The sequence below is a fragment of the Thermobia domestica genome, chromosome 4, assembly GCF_964235325.1.
Source record: "Thermobia domestica chromosome 4, izTheDome1.hap1.1, whole genome shotgun sequence".
Classification (NCBI taxonomy): Eukaryota; Metazoa; Arthropoda; class Insecta; order Zygentoma; family Lepismatidae; genus Thermobia; species Thermobia domestica.
The window spans coordinates 121,647,796-121,667,905 of record NC_137457.1 but is presented as its reverse complement, the minus strand read 5'-3'; the positions used below and the strand labels follow the sequence as shown (position 1 = coordinate 121,667,905).

Sequence of the window (20,110 nt, the reverse complement as noted above, 5' to 3'; positions counted from 1 at the left end):
AATCATTATTTTGGAAGTCATGCAGTACAAATCTTTAATTCTGCACATTATGTTCCGGTGGAAAAAATGAATTTTGAACAAATGCAAATTGATATAAGGGATAGCACACTCACATTTGGAACGGTGTATACAAATCTACATTTCCGTCGTAGGTGTCATGACTGATCCGTATTTGGAATTCTACCAAAAACAAACCTTATCGGGTATCGGCAACGTCTATGTGGGAAGTCTCTATCAAGCAAGACATGACTTTGGAAGTTTCCTTGGTGGCTTATTTCATTCAGTGTTACCACTTGTGAAGCAAGGAGCTAAAACTGTGGGAAAAGAATTATTAAAATCAGGTGTCAATATGATTATTGATGTTGTTATCTCGATTCAACCACTGGAAGAATCGTTTCATCAACTTATGCAAGAGGCAAAATCAAATCTACAAGAAAAAGCTAAAAGTAAGTTGAAAACTATGCTGGGAAGTGGATATCATAAACGAAAATGGGCGACTGCTCTCAGTTTGAGGTTGTCCTTCCAACGAACAACATCAATCCTACGAATAGACGTAAATTATCACATAAGAACAAGAAGAAATCATTGACATCGTCACCAGATATGTTTGATTAATTCAACGATAGCTTTCTTGCATCATCAATCCTGTGAATGTGTAAAAAGTGAATTGGACATTGTTTCAACGTTACCCACGCAAACTAGTGTTCTGGACAATCGTATTATTGGCTACAAACCAATTAGTGCAATAGCTGAAAATTCGCCAATAGAATTTGTAGTGAGTGGTAGCAGTGATGAATATATTGATTTGCCACAAAACGTTTTGTACATCCAAGCACAAATTGTGAAATCAGATGGTTCCTCCTTTACCGAAGCGGATAAACCAATTGCACTAGTCAATGATTTTTTAAATGCTATGTTTATTGAAATACAATTCTACTTGAACAATAAAATTATTTCGTTTCCGTCACATAATCATCCATATTTTTCGTACCTGGAAAAACTGCTCAATTACAGTGATGGGGCTAAAAATACATATTTGGAAACAGCAATGTGGTTTCAAGATACGGATGGTCATATGAACGCAACCACCAGTGAGAACAAAGGATTTCAACAACGATATGAACTGACAATACAAAGTATGAAATTCGATATGATTGGACATCTTTATTGTGACATTTTCAACACTAGAAGCACCAAGTGGTTTTTAGACCGCTCCTAAATATACATATTGCCAGTTCTCAGTTAGTTTTATCGACTAGTCCCTCATACTCTATGACTTTTATTTATTTGATTCCCAATGTATTTACAAAAAGTTTGAATAAAAAATATTGTGAAGAGAGGGAGTTTCAGTATGATATACTTAAAAGCATCAAGCGGTTTTTTAGACCGCATAATGTTGAGTAATGAGAAAATGAATTAAATTACTGTTGGTTATCGTGTTAATTTGTGGGTAACAGAAAAGGTATTTTATAAAAAAGTAAGTATATTTTACGTAAATGACATTAAGTAACAGTAGGATCAATTATATAACTTAATTTTAATTTTTGTTTTCCTTTTTCACATTTTTATCACAAATGATTTTCGAAATATCAGTGTTATAGCTTGCTCCCTCTCTTTACTAATTTGTGTCATCTGCACAGTAAAATTGGGTTTTCAGATTGTTTGACCTCTCGTATATCATGTTGTAGAACGGCACTTTATTCTGCTTACCAAGTAATTTTATACATTTTACACGCTGTGGTGAAATGTGGGCTCAATGCTTCAGATTATTTATTTCTCTACTATAGGAATATTATCGTGAATGTTTGGTTATAATAAGTGTTCTGCTGAAATGAAGCCTTTAGAATATCTTCTCACGCTTCAGATCTGGAAGAACAGGAATTTAGATCTGAAGATTGGGACAGCTAGCATTCCAAGTTATTTTCTTACATGACGACGACAGTAATGAACTTTTTTAGTTTTACGTCCCACGATTATGCCGGTTATGCTAAAGGAGACGGTGATTATGAGAAATTAATGAAATGGTGGAATGAAGAATCTGCGAGGAAACGGGAGAACCCCGAGGAAACCCATGCACACGGTGTTTGTCCACCACAAACTACACTTGGAGGGGGCTGTTATCGAACCCGGGACCCCAAGCATCAGAGGTGAACGGTCCACCACTGACCCACCGCAGCCCGATGACAATAATGAACGTTCGGAAGATATTAGGATAATATTATATCTCCTGTCCCCACAAGCGATTTTGTAATCACAGATGGGCCGAAATGGATAACTACCTGCATATCAATAAGTACAGTGTCCTACGTGAACAGCCTGGTCATTCGTCGTACGCAGTTCGACATGTATATACATAACAATTACGTAAGTGCGTTTCATCTGTTTGTGGATGAACGAATTCTGCGACTCATACATAAGTTTACTGAAACGGAAGCTAACAAGTAACTGGCTGATAATAAATGGACTTTGAATGCAAGTAGTATTCCCATAAGAGAGTTGTGGAACAAACAATATTTTTCACTTTTTTACAAACAAATAATGAGCAGGAACAGATTTTCTAGGAAAATGTAATTTATACTATTTGATGAAAAAAGGTGTAGATTTGAGACACAAAAGAAAGGTAAATTTGCTCTGGCTTCTGATATATTGTATCCATTCATCGCCAATTGCAACAGAAACTGCAAGCCTCATGAAAAGTACTGGCCTCATGAAAAGTACAACTATTTCCAACGACAGTTCGTTGCAAGTTTATTCAACATATACCGAACAAGCCCGATAAATTTGGATTAAAATTTTGGATATTGGTAGACACAACCTACAAATATGTACTTATGAAAGCATCAAATTGTTTAGAATGTTCCATTTTACTTGGAAATTAACAAAAAATATGGACCGGTAACATACAAAACTCACTGGCTGAATATTTATATATATTAAATTTATATACTTATAATATAGAACATATATTTTGTATTTATGGCAATATAATAAAATATTGTAAAGTGTCATCGTATACAGGGGCGAATGAAGAAAGTTTACTAGTGAGGGCCATGTCAGTGATTCCTATATTACGTCTGATATTTAATATTCGTGGTAAGCTATATTGCATATACATTTTCGTGAGCTGAGGGGCACCACCCTGCCCCCACTTTCGGGCACCCATGATCGTATACTATTGTATTGAATACTTTTCAACCTTAGTTAAATAAAATGGTAACGTATAACAAGAAATCAAACGTCATTCAATACTCATAGCTGGAAATTTTCATGAGAGGTTTAAAAAATCGCTTTGTGTTTCTAGGATGTGAAAATTACTGGTGCTCCTAGTGTTAATCAATGGAGTGGAATTACGTGTGAAACGTAGTCCTGCAAAACCAAACTTTTGTCCCATGTCCAGTGAAAGTGGTGTCAATGCAAAAATCAATATTCTAGATGCACCGTTGCAAGTGAAAAATTTAGCAGTAGCCCTAGTGTCAAATTGGCACACAATAAAACTTTAAGGTCTACACTGGCAAAGTACCCTCTCAGAAGAGCTCAAATGTAATCATTTACCATCCCGGAGAATATGCAATCCAAAACTATTGATAACCTGTTTATGGGAACATTGCCAAATCGTATTATTGTAGGATTTACATCGAATGAAGCATCCAGTGGAACTATTACCAGCAATCCATTTTAATTTCAACATCTAAAAAATAATTTCTTAAATTGTACGTAGATGGAAAAGCTGTACCTTCAAAACCAAGCAATCCAGCTTTGAAGAGAATCTCTACATTTCATCGTACCACACATTGTTCTCAGGCTCTGGCATACATTTTACCAATACTGGAAATACAATTTTAAGAGCCGACTACAAGAATGGACATACACTGTTTGTATTTGACCTAACTCCCTATTCTTCTGCTGGAAATTGTCACTATTGGAATTTACAACGACATTGAGCCATCCAATTGGAAGTTCATTTCCAAGAGAAATCAGCAGCACCTGCTAACTGTATTGTGTACGGGGAGTTTTCCTCACTCCTAGAGATCGACCACCAGCGTAAAATTATCCTGGACTTTTAAATTACAAGGTACATATACGTTATGTATCATTTCCATTCACGATGTTGAATACATTACAATTAGCTAGTGCTTTAAGTGGTAGTTCGTTATTCAGAAATCATTTTACCGGGGTATTTGCAAGCGATGAGTTGCCTTCACGGATTTCTCTTACTCTGGCAATCACTGTGAATACAGATCCAACCACAAAATTAGAAGCCATTGGATTGCAATTTATATTGATAATCGTGGTGTTAGAGAATATTTTGACAGCCATGGCCTTTCTCCTTATGTACCACAATATGTTACATTCTTAAAACTTCCTTGTATGTACTATAAATATAATAATAGCCAAATGCAAAGTCTTGGTTCATCCGTATGTGGCTATTATGCTTACTTTTATTTGTGCTGCAAAGCCCAAGGAAAATCTCTGCGTGAAATTCAATACTTGTTCACAACAGTATCCTCGGTTAATGATTGTAGACTACTGCAATATATGTTCCATGTAATTTTATCATATTTATGATTGTGAGTGTATTTGTTTATCATCATCTATTTCTACCATAATCATATTTTTTCCTCGTTCTTTTTGCAAAATTCACAATACGAAGGTTTGCAAACCGGTGCTATCCTGCAAATCATGGAAACATATAATTACAATCAAAAAGAGGAGGAGGTCTTATGAAGAAACCCAGCTCAATATACAAACATTGTCAATACCTTAGTATAACAAGAAAGAAAAAGAAGAAACCAGAAAAATTAATAAAACACAATTTATGCTTACCTATGTGTTTTTATTTTTCATTCCATCAATATGGTACATACAATGTTATCATATTCAAAGCAATGTTCTCTGCAGTATAAAACGAGAACCTTGGTCATGAATCTTGTTCAAAATTTCCACCTAATTCATAGAGAACATTGACCAGGGACCCGTCGTCGTATCAAAGACTCGGCCATCAAAACCAAATCATCGATCACGTGACCGTACTAGCATTTGACATTCTAAGACTCCCACGAAATTGAAAGGGGATAAACGTCCATACCTTACAACCCTATCAAAGAGGATAAATTGAGTGAATAACCAAACTCGTGGTTGTACTAAACATTTTGGAATTTTATACGAATGAAAGGACCATCGAAATTTAACATGATACATTTTGACGTCCTGTAAATGCTTAAATTGGACTATTTCCAATATTGGGGGTGGTCCTGTGAACCCCTGCCAAAATTTAAAAGGGTGCACCAATGTACCTATGTTTTATGATAGGGAATGGACCACCATTCATGACCGTATAACCATATAAGGGTAATAGGACCTCATCAAAAGGGGATAAAATGGGCCTAAAACCAAACACGTGGTATAACGCATTGCTTAAGTTTATATTTTGCAAATTTTGCACCCCAAAAAGGGAACAGTGTGCACAATCCAAATTTACCATGATACATATTGAGGTCTTATATTATAATATCGAATGCTTAAATTGGACAATTTTGAAAATTAAAGGGGTGAGTCAATGTACCCCTTCCAAATTTTATGAAGGGTGCACTTATATACCCATGTGTTATGAAAGTGAATGGACCCCTGTATACGTCCATATAATCATATAAGGTAATAGGACCTCATCAAAGTGGATAAATCCGGTCAAAACCGAACATGTGCCACAGCGTACTGCTTACGTTAATATTTTTGGCAAGTTTGTACCCCCAAAATAGAACGAAATAGACCATCCAAATTTATAATGATCTATATTAGGGTCCAGTACTATGATACCAATGTTTAAATTTGGCAATTTCCAAAATTTAAGGGGTGGGACAAAGTACCCCTCCCAAATATTTAAAGAGGTGAATCAATATACACATAACTTATAAAAGGGGATGAACCCCTGTATACGCCCATATAACTATATAGGGTAATAACACCTCATCAAAGGGAATAAATTAGAACAAAAACCTCCGAAATTCGACTTCTTGCCAATTTTTTACCCATAGAAGGAAATGAGGTGAACCCCAAATACTGATAGAGGTACATACTATGGTCTGTGACCGTCAGCCCGGCCACAGAACTACGTTCTTGGACGAACAGTGTATTTCTTTTTTACTTTTGTCCATGCAACCAAATTATTATTTTACTCATAGACAAGAAAAGCTATTTCTCTTTTGGTGAGAACTTCAACTGTTCCTTTGTCCTCAGCAGGGCCGCCCACAGGGGGGATGTATGGCGCAAGCTGCGCCATTGAGAAAAATTTTGGAGGGATTTTACTCTACTTTCGAACTAGCAATTTTACTGTCGGAATAGCATTAAAACACAATTTTGAGAAGCTATTTTTCAAAAATTTTCCGGGGTGAACCCCCGTATCCCCTGATTCGATACTCGATGAATGAAGTACCGCGCAAGTAGCCGTATGAAAGGAAAGGTTGGTTCGTTTTAAGAGAGAAGGGCCGCCCACAGGAGGGATGAATGGCGCAAGTTGTTCCATCGAGAAAAAAATGGGGTAATAAAAAAATTAGGGAAGAATTTTACTCTAATGTCGAATAAGTAATTTTGCTGTCGTCAGAATAACATTGGAACATGATGCGATTTTTTTTAATGTCGAGAATGAATCCCTCTACTCCCTGCTTAGAAACTCTCTGAATGAAGTACCGCGCAAGTTGCTATATGAAAGGATGGGCTGGTCGATAGTATAGGCCACTTAGTGATGTGCAGTGGGAATATTCCCGGTGGGAAGGAATTTAAAAAATGGGAATATTCCCGGTGGGAAGGAATTTAAAAAATGGGAATATTCCCGGGTTTTTTCCCTGGCCTATAAATTCTCGGGAAGGAATTTATTTCTATTTCTTTACTTTATCTTCCAAATTAAAAGAACCATATGACTAGTTTCTTTATTTTAATATATTATGATTTACTTCTAGGTTTTAAAGCATTTGGAGGTTAAAAAATTTAAAATTATTTGACAGTATTTTACATAACTAATAATATGATTTTTAAGTTCCATTTCCATTTGCACTAAGAGTAGGGTACTTGTTTAGTATTGGGGACCAAAACTAACAAAAAGTAGGATGATTTTACGATAGAAATGAGTTTATGGTGATGTTCAAGTAGTCGAGAAAGTATCAAACACATTTCTTTAGGGCACTAGGGGATTTATACAAAACGAAAAGGTGAGTGGGAGTGATTTATGTGAGAAAAGAAAGTGAATTGTTGGTAACGAAGAATGAAAACAACGTGCCATCTAACCCGCCTTTATTCGCTAAGCTCGCTCTGCAATGCTGTCTGAATTTAATGTTGGTAACGTAATTTAACGTATGAAACCATAAGACAACCGCATGGGAATAGAATATCGCAAAACAAGTAGGTGCAAAAGCTGGCCCCCAATGCCAAAGAAGAGCCAAATTTAGCAAAGTACTAATTTAAAAATGATGAAAAGGAACCATTTTGTAAAGTAATTTAGAATTATGTAAAAATAGACATAAAGTACTATTAATAAACCCTGGACCACCATTAGTAATAGACGTCGGTCTGTCCTCTCTCTGACTCGAATATCTGAAGGGGTACTCGGACTTTTTTTACATGTAAATTAGCGTATGGAATTTCGAGAAATAGGTAGAATGAAAGGTCGTGTATGGCAATGTTACGTGCTAAAATATAAAGATAAGTAAGTATTTTGCAAATTTTGTGAAAATAAATTAGTGAGACATCTTCTAGCATTTACCCAATCTAATTGGTTTATAAGATTTAGAGAGTCGTTTTGACGTGTGATTAGTGACATGCTAAAGAGTTCAACTAATATGTTTCCTGTAGTAGTCAGGCTTTTAGTATGACACTAATCATATGTCGAAACGACTCTGCATAAGGCGGAATGTGTGTATAGTATCAGTAATAGAATCAAGTTGAGCAAATCTACTTACATATAAATTTAAACTGTTACTATATCATTTTTTACAAATATTTAATTGATAGAACACATTGTAAATAAATATACATTTATGCCTACTCTCTAAATATAATAAAGTAACATAGTACCGTTCAGATTATACATTTTAAAGAATCCTCTGGGGACAATAGTAATAATATGCTGTGGTATAAAAATTAATTCAACTTTGAAATCATAATATAGTAATAGAATGCAATTTTCTTTCTGATTGTACATAAATTCCCAGATACATTCCCATTTTGGGAATCTTCCCGGGAATTTATCCATTACTAAAACCACTACGTTAATTCTAATCCAACTCCGATTTCTTCAAAAATTAAAGTAAAAGTTTGTAATACAGATGTAGAATGCCTATGCGATACTGGTTCGGATCTCTCTCTTTTATCTTGGGCTCTTTGGAAACGTTTAAGTGCTGACGTCACGGCACCAAAGCTAACTCCAGCCGATGACATTTTTCTAGTTGATTTTAGTGGGTCTGTGAAAAGAAAAGTAAGAGGCGATACGTCAATTACAGTACAAATTGATAACATTTCCATTTATTTGAAAGTCTATGTTACCGAATCACTTAACCAAGACCTTATTCTAGGATTAGATGCTCTTACAGCTCAAAGTAGTGAAATAGATTTATCTCAGGGTTCTATTTCTAAGGAGTACATGAATGTAAAAACTCTTGTCGATCCTTTACCTGACCAAATTTCAGACCACGAAGAAGGTGGTATCGCCGATAAAATCTTTTCGATCTCTGCGTCTACATTCGTCAGGCAACATGCTACGGATGAACAACTTCAAGATGATTTGAATCGAATCCACAACCTTACACCATAGCAAAAGAAACAATTATGTTTTCTTTCATCTGACTATAGGGATATTTTTTCCAACTATCCATGACTTTGTAAGGATTTTGTTATGAAATGGAAGTCAAGACTGACAAACCACCACAAGACTTGACAAACCAATGTTCGAGAAGAGATTAATAAACTATTATACCTAGGGTTAATTTTGCCACTCCAATTCTATCCACAGCAACCCCATCGTAGTTGTACCAAAGAAAAATAGCAAACCGAGAGTATGCGTTGACCTGCGTTTGCCGAATAAGTACACCTGTTGCTGAAGGTGAGGTGTAAACCATTCTTAAGCTCTCTTGATTTAGTGAGTAGTTATAATCAAGCGTTACTTACTCCCAAATCACAGGAATATACCGCATTCAATTTTGAAGGCCAACATTATCAGTATCGTGTTACATCTTTTTGATATAAAAATGGTAGTAGTGTATTGAATATTATGTTGCAGAGAGTATTAGGACCCGAACTACACGCCAAAATATTAAGGTACATCGACGACAATGCATGTTTCACTGACACTTTCGAAGAACATCTCCAGCTGTTAAAACAAATTTTTCAGAAATGTAGAGAATTTAATCTTACTCTCAATATTGAGAAATGCTTATTTTGTACAGACTCTATTCCTTTTTTAGGTTTTCTCATCACCTCTGAAGGCATCAAAAAGGACCCCATAAGTGTGGAAGCTGTACGCAACCTACCCCGACCTACTAACATAAAATCTTTACAATCTGTTATATGACTTCTCAATTGGTCTCGTTCTTTTGTTCCTCATTTTTCTAGAGAAAATGAAACCACTCTTCGAACTTCTCAAGAAAGGTAAGAAATTGCGTTGGGAGGATGTCCACGAAAATGCCTTCCAGCAAATTAAATCCGATATATGTTAAGACGTTCTTTTGTCACATCCACATCTTGACCTATCCTACTATATTGAACAAGATGCCTCTCGGCTCGGGATCAGCGCAGTCCTCTATCAACACGTAGGAGATAAGAAAAAAAGTAATCCAATTCATTAGTAGGACTCTGATGTCACCAGAATCTCGGTACAGCGTGAGCGAGTTAGAATGTTTGATGATCATCTTTGCCGTTCGAAAATGGCGTAAACAATTTATTGGCCTTCATGTCATTTTCATTACAGATAACAAAAACCTCAGTTGGCTGGACAAAGCTAAACCTTGGAACACCCGTCCTTTACGGTGGAGTATTGAATTACAGCAGTTGGATTATGAGATTTGTTACCAGAAAGGCTCCGACAATTTGTGTGCAGATGCACTTTCACGTTTATTTCTTTCTACAGATCTACCTACTAAACGTGTTCATTCTTTACAGGTCATCCAAGATGAAATCCTTAAGGTATCATCAGAAGAACTTCGCCGTTTACAACGCGAACATTTTGAATATTTACCTATTATTTCTTTTCAAGAAGGGGAAATAATGGAAGAGTTACCTCGAAATTCCAGAAATTGGTCAAAATTCTTTAAGTTAGATAACGACATTTTATAGTACAGAGATTTTCATTTCCCTGATTCGTGGAAAATTTGTATCCCTAGATCTTTAGTGGAGAAAGTAATAGTTGCTTATCATGATCAATTACATCACCCAGGTACCGACAAAACAGTGAGAATTATTTCGAAGCCATTTTATTGGAGAAGTACGAGATCTGATGTGAAGAAGCACGTCAGGGATTGCATCAAGTGCATGCAGTTCAAACCCGATCAACATCCACCAGAACGTTTATTGTCTACTAATGATTATTTACATCCTAGGGCATTGTTAGCTTTAGATTTCCTTGGGCCTTACCCCACAGGAAAAGTTGGCGCTCGTTTTGCATTAGTTACAGTAGACGTATTCACTAAATACTCTACAGCTTACCCTTTGAAATCTGATACAACTACTGCAGTTCTTAAATGCTTATTTGATATCTATATGCATCACTTAGGTCTAGTGGAAGCTGTACTCACTGACAACGCTCCAGTATTTCACAGTAAAAGATTTTTATCAAAGATGCAGGAATACAATATTAAAGTACATCACACCACACCTTACCATGCCCAAGCTAATATTACAGAACGGTCTAATAAAGAAATTCTTTGTACTCTTAGGTTGTTGTGCAGTCAGTCACACTAGCAATGGGCTGAGAACTTAACACAGGCAGTTTTGTTACATAATTACTCTATTACAGAGAGCCTCGGAGTTTCTCCTGCGAGTATACATCTTAATATTCATTTTTCTCGTCCATTTTCACACATTTCGGCCTACAGATTTCTGAAGATTTTGACGAAGAAGATGGCATTGATTGGTCAAACAAACTCCTCATGGCAGACCACCGCAGAAAGTCGACTATCCAGAAGAGAAACAAGCGATGGATCAAACCCAACAACGTCGTCTAGTGGTACAAGGTGACTTAGTCTTTTTAAGACAACGGAATGTTAGTAATCTACTAAAAAAAGAAATCTTCAAGTATTTCGACATTTACAGAGGACCTTTTCTTTGTGTAAAAGCCCTTGATAATCGTGTTGTCGAACTTATCGATCCCACAACAGGTGAATATATAGGTTTGCACTCCATGGACAGGATAAAACTTTGGATTCCGACGCCTGAAACCCGCAAAATTTGGTTAACTTTGGCACAAAGGCAACTTCAAGAACACATTTTAGTAACACCTGACACTCCAAATAATCTTACTTCTATTACTCCTAGTGGGAAATTCCATTTATCCAAACTCAATGAGGAAGCAGAAGAGGAAAGTGTGAATGGTAATCCGAAAGATTATTCCCAGTTAAATAAAGTCCAAACCAATAATTTCACATCTACCCGCTTGTTCTCTTTATATTTAGGAGATCACACTTCTTACTAACAAAATTCATTTGTCAAACTGATCGTTCCGAACTTGACTGGATGACTTCTATTGAGAAGAGGGCTATTTTGAGGAAAAAGCCAGATTCAGCAGACATTTTATCAAAGTTTTTGACTTTTGATATGATTAAATGTGTTTGCAGAATATGGTACAAATGTGTCAAATATGGTACATTGATATTTTATATCGAGATCTGTCAAACAGTGTAAACTGTTAAGTCTTAAGATTTTTTACATTAAAATTTTATGCAGTTTTTTCCTTGTTATTGGAAACACAAGAAGATTTGTATTCAAGACGTACGGTCGTATCCTTCGGTTGCGGTAATTACAGTAGCTAAACATTTCTTTTGGAATCTATCCAAACTATTGGGGTTTCTTATTAACATTTCTAATGCTTCTTTAGCATCTTGATGCGACCTATTCTTTGGGAAAGAATTTTAGTTTATATTAATAATTGATGATTAAATTTATTTTCCAAGCTACATTCTAGGTAGACATGGCGTGGTGAACCATAAAATACTTGGACACCCCGGTAATTAACCCATCATTCGGTAATTATTGGAAACTTTCTCCTTCCTTATGCACACATTGAAATTTCGTTGTAACCTGTCTATTTATATTTTGTATTTTAGACATACTCTTCTGGTTATATTGAATATTAAACTTTAATGATGTTTCATTGTATTATCGTTATAATGTATTTTATGCCTGATGAATATTTTAATATTTGTGAATTTGTAATACGTATTAATGCTATTTTCATATTTCAACAGATTTCCACGAAGAATCTAAAGTATTTCTGTATAAAAGATATTTTGATTTTGTGAAATACTTGTGTATTAATATTTTGTCTCATGTATTTCAAAACTATGTTAGCATGTATTCTGATATATTTCAAATTTTTCTTTCATTGTATTTCCGTAATTGTAACATTTGTTTATTTAGTGAAGGAAGAACGCATATAACTTTAAGAACTAATTATTCATACCATGCCAACTAATTTCCATTAATTTTTGTCGATGCCAAAATTTAAAATCTATTTAGACGAAATGATATTCACGTTAATATTCTTGTTGTAAATCATTTATTTGGATTTACTGCCTAAAAGTTAGAAGTTCATTCGAGAAATATTATTAAAGTTTTTATATTATTTCAATGTTTCGACTTACGGCGTCCTATCTTCATCGATAATGAATATTTCAGGAATGTTTACATCTTGTGTTTTTATCTTGATATCCTAAAAAATTGCTTGTCATTATGCTTCTATGCAATGAATTGCTAATAGGATTTTATTTTACGCATACATTAGTTAAATCACAGTTCGAGATGGCGAATGTGCGAATATTGTGGAATCTACATGTGATCGTAACGTAAACGGGCAACCGGGGCCTGTCAAGCCCAGTATATATTTTAAGTGCAGAACACTCATGTCTGTTGCCGCATACTGATCCGACTAAAGGTTACAATAGTCACGTGTTCAATATATAATTATGTGACAATTTGATTTAATATTTGATAGGAATTTCACTATAGTTATACGGGGCCTCCTAGGACCCGGTTGCCCGGTTTTCAAATTAAAAGAAACATTAGCTTTACCAACTCGATATAATCATGATTTTAACTTATACGAAAGATAGAAGAATTCAGTATTTTATGTCTTCAAATTTTTGTATGGTTTTGAGAAATTTTAGAAAAATTAAGCTACTGGGCCTGGAAGTCCCCGGTTGCCCGGATAAGGGTTAATAGAGTGGTTTGTAATGTCATCTAAAGCGATGATACTTAATATTGGGTGTCCAATTTAACGTATATTTTCTAACTGATAGCGTTGATCTTTTAACTATCAAGTGCTATGATGCTTAATCATACAAAATTGATAGAAGTACGTAACGTATCATTTTTTTCTTAAAATTTATGAAGTCGTTATTAATTTTCTCACAAACCCGTGAGTATGTATTAATATGCTGGTTTTAACGATCTTTGGATTCGAACCTGAATGTTTTGAATATATTCCTGTTCTTTTTTCTATTATTTAAATCACGCATTTTTGCCTAAAGATTAGGTTCGAGATATTCATAAAAGGAAACGAAAGTTTCTTTATTTTAAATAGAAATAATTAGTTAATTTTCTTTAGTAAAGTATTTTGTATTCCTGATTATACGCCCTTTATCTCAAAATAATGCCTTCGTTACATATTTGTAATTACGTAATGCAATTATCTCATTAATAACCCTCACATTTAAAAAAACATACCGGAATTAATTATAAGTATAAGAAATGATGAATAGATTGTTAATGTTTTATATCGAACCGTTAACACGTGTAGTTTTTCGCAAAGAAAAAACATGAAATTCTCGCTGGAATAAAGTTATTTAATAATCGACCTACAGCAAGTACTTTCAAAGTCCAACAGCAATACCTCTGTATAATCAAACTACAAACATGTTTTCATTTTGTGTTCGTTCATTATATCAGCGTTCAACTTAAAGAGGCAAATACTATTGAACTTAAACTTAGAGTTGGTGACTTGATTGGGAATAGCGTTATTATTTGCAATCGAAAATCTCTTCTACGTCCAATAATATCAAGGCCGTAACCTAGTTAAGCAATGTATAAATAAAAAAGTATCCAAGTGCAAATAAACGGCCATGCATGTCTGAGATACTACTGAGGAAAATGTCCCTTACTTTGCAGATTTATGTGATAGTGGAGATTGTGTGACCAGCATCTGCAATTCAAACACTCTGTTTAGAATCTATAGCTATTATATTAGCATCGCACGCGGGTCCCTACTATGAAGTAAACCGCTCTACCACTCCAGAAACGTCAGAAATATGGAAACTATAAATTTTGGTAAAGAACGAACATAAATAAAGTAATCCATATTTCTAAATGTTTCCACGTTATATTCCTTAACTCAAAAACGGTCCAGAGGTACGTATAAATATCGACAGGCTAAACAATTACGCCAAAAATATCTCACCCAGCTCAAAGTAAACGTTTAGAGACTGGGATACACAACGTTTTACACTTCTGTTTTACATACAGTATTGCTGAAGTACCAGTGACATCAATACCAGGTCATTGTTATGTATGTTAAGATATAACATAGTACATCATTATTTCTGCAGGCAGCATTGTTTCTACAGCAATCATTATATTGCTAATTTTTATCTGTTTGTAACAACTTCAATTAAAACCTTGCCTGACTGAATTTACGATTTACACTCTGCGTTTTACATTATCCATGCGGTTGTTGTGTGACAGTGCTACCTCACCTATGTGAATTTCTCTTTTTCTTTTCACAATGGTTTTCTTTTTATTACGTGTTTCTACATTTGAGAGAAATCTTGCTCCATGTGTAGTACTCTACATACAAATCGGCAACTTCACTGTTTGCTACCTGGTGGTTGTGCAAACGCATATAGAGATATAACGCTATCCATCATTTTCTATCTCTTTGATATATCGTCTTGATATAAAAGTAAATTGTAATTAAGTTGAAAACATCTCACACAATACCCATTTCGATCCATTGTTAGTTGCCAGATTATTCCAGAATTCCTACATTTATTTGATAATCCCTTTTCTGACATTTGACAGCTTTTAAACATGAAGTTTTAAGCAGCGTATATATGAATTTAAAAGTGATCTAAAAAGTATTCTCTTTTGTATTGCCCGTCTAAAGTTTACTCAGACTTTACCAGCTTCTATCCAGAAAATAACGAGTTTTGTGTCTCATTCTGAGTTTGACGAGAGAACTCTCCTGGCGATCTTATCTCTTTATTGTTGGCACTAAATGTATATCTCTTACGATGCTACCATCACAAACCAGTGCTATCAACATGTATCTATTAATCCATAATTTTTGAATAAAACGTAACCTATAATTGGGAGAATAAAGCTCTTTACTATATGAGGTTTGTGTAAAAAATAAAAGTAGAAATAAGTAGCAGCACAATCGCATGGTTCTCAAAAGAAACGAAACATGATAACACTTGCTCACAGAAAACATATTTATTCTAAATGTTAAAAAATAATGAAATTATTCAGTTTTACAACTGATGATTATGAAATTTACGATGAGCGAGAAGGATGATTAAAGGAACTGAGTGGTGAATAATTGTTGAAGTGAGAGTATGAGAGAAAAGCGACCTAAGAAAACAAATGGACACGATGCAATCAGAATCAAGCTTACTTGGCAGGGTATTGAACCAAGGCACCATGCATTATAAGTAAGTCTTCAGCCTCTGAGACAGCGCCCATTTCCATACCTTAAAGGATGACAAACTTATACATAAGGGCATCTGAGTTTTTGTAAACACAAATTGTCTACCCTTATTGGATATTGTTCTTTAATTCTCATAGTTAAAGTACCTATAGTTGATTAAACTTTGCAGTTTATTTTGACAGTATATTTTACTATGTAAGGTATGTTTAATTTTAAAGGAATATATATCCCTTTGTTCATTTGGTGTTCCAAAGTACAGGATATGAAAGTAGCAGGGGTAAGGTCGAACAATTTTTTACCAGAATGTTCAAATTTGTAGATGTAGGTAAAGCTCTTTGTAGTATTCAATCAAGTCATCCACCTATGAAGATGAGTGAACCCTCCACAAAACAGCGTAATGTGTTTTTATAAATTTACAACAGTTGTACAGACTTCAATAACTTTTTCGCTATATATGAGTAAGATATCTTTCTATAACAAATATCCTAACGCCGCTACGTTCCTTATACTCCGTATATTCATTACGCTATCAATACTCCACCACAAACGACAACGTTCAGGTGCCATACCACGATTCAAAAACATTTACTGGATAAAAATTCTATATCTGAATGTTTATTAATCCTAACGAAAACAAGGCATTACTTTATGGGATGTCACAGGTGATAACAGTTGGAAAACGTTCAACGATAATGTAAAAGAACAATTTGTAATATATTAGAGTTCTTAAAGTCTGTGTCTACGATGCACTAACGCACAAAAAGAATGTGATGTGTTTATTGCGAAATTAGAAGTTTACTTTTCATCATAAGCTACTGCATCCATTATAATGATATACTCTTGTCTCTGTTATCGGCAATTAGCACGATAAATCGAGCAGCTATCAGAAATTGTCAGACCTGATAAAAATAAATTATGTCATGTAACATGCTGGCAAACCCATGCATAATACATACATATTTAACATCCAGTCAAAAATTTAGAGACGTTACCTTTGAGGTTTTAATGTATCCAACATCCAGCCCGACCATATCATCACAGAGAAAGAGTTACTCATATTTAATATATGACAGTTTTCGTAATCGTATTAATTTTATTGTACACGATATATGTTAAAAGCACAGTCGCGTTTCGGTAACAAACTAAGATACTTCAGTAATTTACACTCGATTACCATTATACGGTCTATATAATCATCTATCATGACTGACAAAGGCTAGACAGTACTTGAACTAAATTGTGGATATGCTATTGTATATTGCTATATTCAATATCACATTTCTATACCAATTTTTAGTCTCCCAAACCTAATTAATAACCATACAACCAAGTATGATAAATTATTTTATGCGTTAACAGTGATAGAGCGATCATTTCTGGTGCATTGGACCTTTGGTTAGATTCCAGCTCATAGCAAGAGTGCTTTGTGGAGGATGAAAACAATGTAGATGGGTTTCTTTGGTTTCCGTTCCACAGCGTTTCTGCATTCCACCATTTCATTTATTTCTCGTATTCACCGTCTCCTGCAGCCCAGCAGTCAAAAGCGAGAGACATAAAATTTAAAGATTTAATTTAATTTGATTTACGTAATTATATTCTCGCCTATTGTTTCGCCTTTTAGTAAAACATGAAAGTCTTATTGGTGGTTTCTCTGCAAGCTTCAGGAGACATATTCTATCTAAAATATGCTTATATTCTACATATATGTATGAGACTTAGTAATTATGATTACTGTACTGGAGATTTGATACATAATGTTATCTCTTCTCTTTTCTAAAATATATCTAAATGTTTCATATCAACTCTTATCTACGACATATACAACATTACATTTGAAACTAAATTAATTTCGTTTAAATACTATTTATCATTTGTTCGTTTTTCTGACAGTTTTTCTGAAGCTACTTTCAATTTTCTCTCAATAACGTTAAAAATGTTTTGCACTATCCAACAGTTCTAGATCATTTGCAAATGTTAGGCTCATACGAACCTAATCCATTTCATAAATCGAGTGCAAATAAAAAGTAATGAGTTTTCTCAGTGCACTATATAGTTATTCTGGAACATTTAAATATTCTTACTCAAATTCCCCACTTGAATATAGTTTTTTCAGGGAGCGCCTGTCATGGAACAATTACACGATTTGGCAAATTGTTTAAAAGTTCTATGCTAGTCGGCTCCTATCCTTTAGAACATTATGATTGAATTAAAAATTACGAGAACTCAGATTTCATTTGTTTTCAATTCTGAAGACAATCAAATCATATCTCTGGTTTCCAAATCATTTCTACATTTCCGTCAAACTGCAACACGATTGCCTTACATTTATTTTCAGCAATTGACCATTGACATAAACCTCGTATAACTCCCGTATCACCAGTAAGAACTGGTTGATTATTATCGAATATTATTAATATACAAACTTTCATAAACGATTTGTAGAAATATCAGAAGACTCTTCAAAGTAATATTAATGTTGATAGAAAATGCTGATCTAAATTTTATTCAATATCACACTCCCAACTGTTCTAGTTGGCGATATATAACCACACTTACTCCTAATGCAATATCTCCTTGTATCAAAAACATACCCTCGAATATTTTTCACCAAATTCATGGATTTCCAAACTGCATATTTCAGAATAAATTCACAGTCTCGTTAGTTTTAAATCCATTTAGAAAACTGTCCTTCAACTGTTGTCTGTGTTCATATATTTTTAGCCTCATTCTAGCTTACAAAGATTTCCTCCTACAACTAAATTAAGAGTATGATTGTTACGTTTGGACCAGTGATTGATTAGATTTTACATTGAAACGTGATATTCTTTCAATCGTATAGTACGTGTTGCCGGGAGTGAGAAAGACAGTGCTTATTTTACATGAAGCTCAACTTTCTTTCACGATTCACAATTTTGGACTTCATTTACAAAACTTTTCAGCATGAGAGCGAAACATCGTAAAATATGTTTTATTACAAAGAATCGGCGTTATTAGAACCCACTCCAGTAACAAAAATGGGTTTCAATACTTATGCATTAAATCGAAATATTTCATTTGACGCCTTTCGTAGAAAGTTAATGGAATCTCTTACAAAAATCGAAAACTTTGATAACAAAAGTATAAGTAATACTCGTTTTAATATTGATTCACATATACAATATATTTTCATTTAAGATGAATGTAGATAACTTTCAAATTTACATAAATATATACCTAAATTTATTTAGTCTTAAATCAATGTTTGGAGTCCATGAAATATACGTTTCTCACAGGTACTTTAATCTTATTTGACAGAAGAGTTGGGTTATTCCTTGAATACTCAGACTATGGTTACGTGAAAGATGATTCTCGAGAACCAATAGAATATCATTAAGAGATTAACCTTATTAAATAAACGAAACGCATACATAATTTTACATATAAAGGAATGAAGTAATATCAAAGGATAATAATTATTTACAAAATGTAATATTTTGTTATATCTCTATTTTATTTAGGTGAATTTCCTTTCGTTGTGGAACTTCGAGTAAGAACCGGACGGAATGAATTATTCCATAATTGTGGAGGAACGTTAATAGATCCATATTGGGTTTTAACTGCAGCTCATTGTATAGATAAAGACCAAAGGCTAGAGGTTAGTTCAATATATTTATTGTTTATGAATAACTTATATACTCTCGTATTGATATTATCCTGAAGTAACTATAGTCTAAATATATTTTGCTCAGCCCAGCAGTTACGAATATTTCTTGAGCTCTTCCCACGAAAGAACTTAATTTTTAGTTTAGTGCATTTACTTGCAAAACTCGGACTAGTGTTAAGACCAGGACGCAAGGAGAAGATACAAAATTTAAACGTTTTACAAATAAGAGATCTGTATCTATGACGAACGATAAAAATAACTCTTTACCCCTCCTTCGGAGCGGTATTTCGGAAGACTGTATTCTTTTCAGCCTAAAATGCAATAAGAGTATATATACAAAATTTCATGATTCTGTACTTAATACTATCTTCAATCGAAAAACAATTTAATGTTCCCCCGATAAATAAAATGTCTAAATCCTTCAGGTAAATTTAAAAAGAAATATGTATTTATATGAACATTCAACTTTCACCACTTAATTGATTTGGATACGTGGTCACAACTGACTGTAGATTAAATATTTCATATATTTATTACCATATTTAAAGTTGCCACTTACCTGATATTCG

General features: G+C 34.2%; 1 protein-coding gene across 1 annotated transcript in view; it reads left to right on the top strand.

Annotated features, from left to right (window-relative positions):
• The window catches only part of LOC145683352 (trypsin-2-like), a 275,021-nt gene that overhangs the window by 29,189 nt on the left and 225,722 nt on the right, over positions 1-20,110 (top strand). The window contains exon 2 of the mRNA XM_081754690.1: positions 19,396-19,532. Coding sequence (XP_081610816.1) covers positions 19,396-19,532 — 137 coding nt within the window. The remainder of the gene's footprint in view (positions 1-19,395; positions 19,533-20,110) is intronic.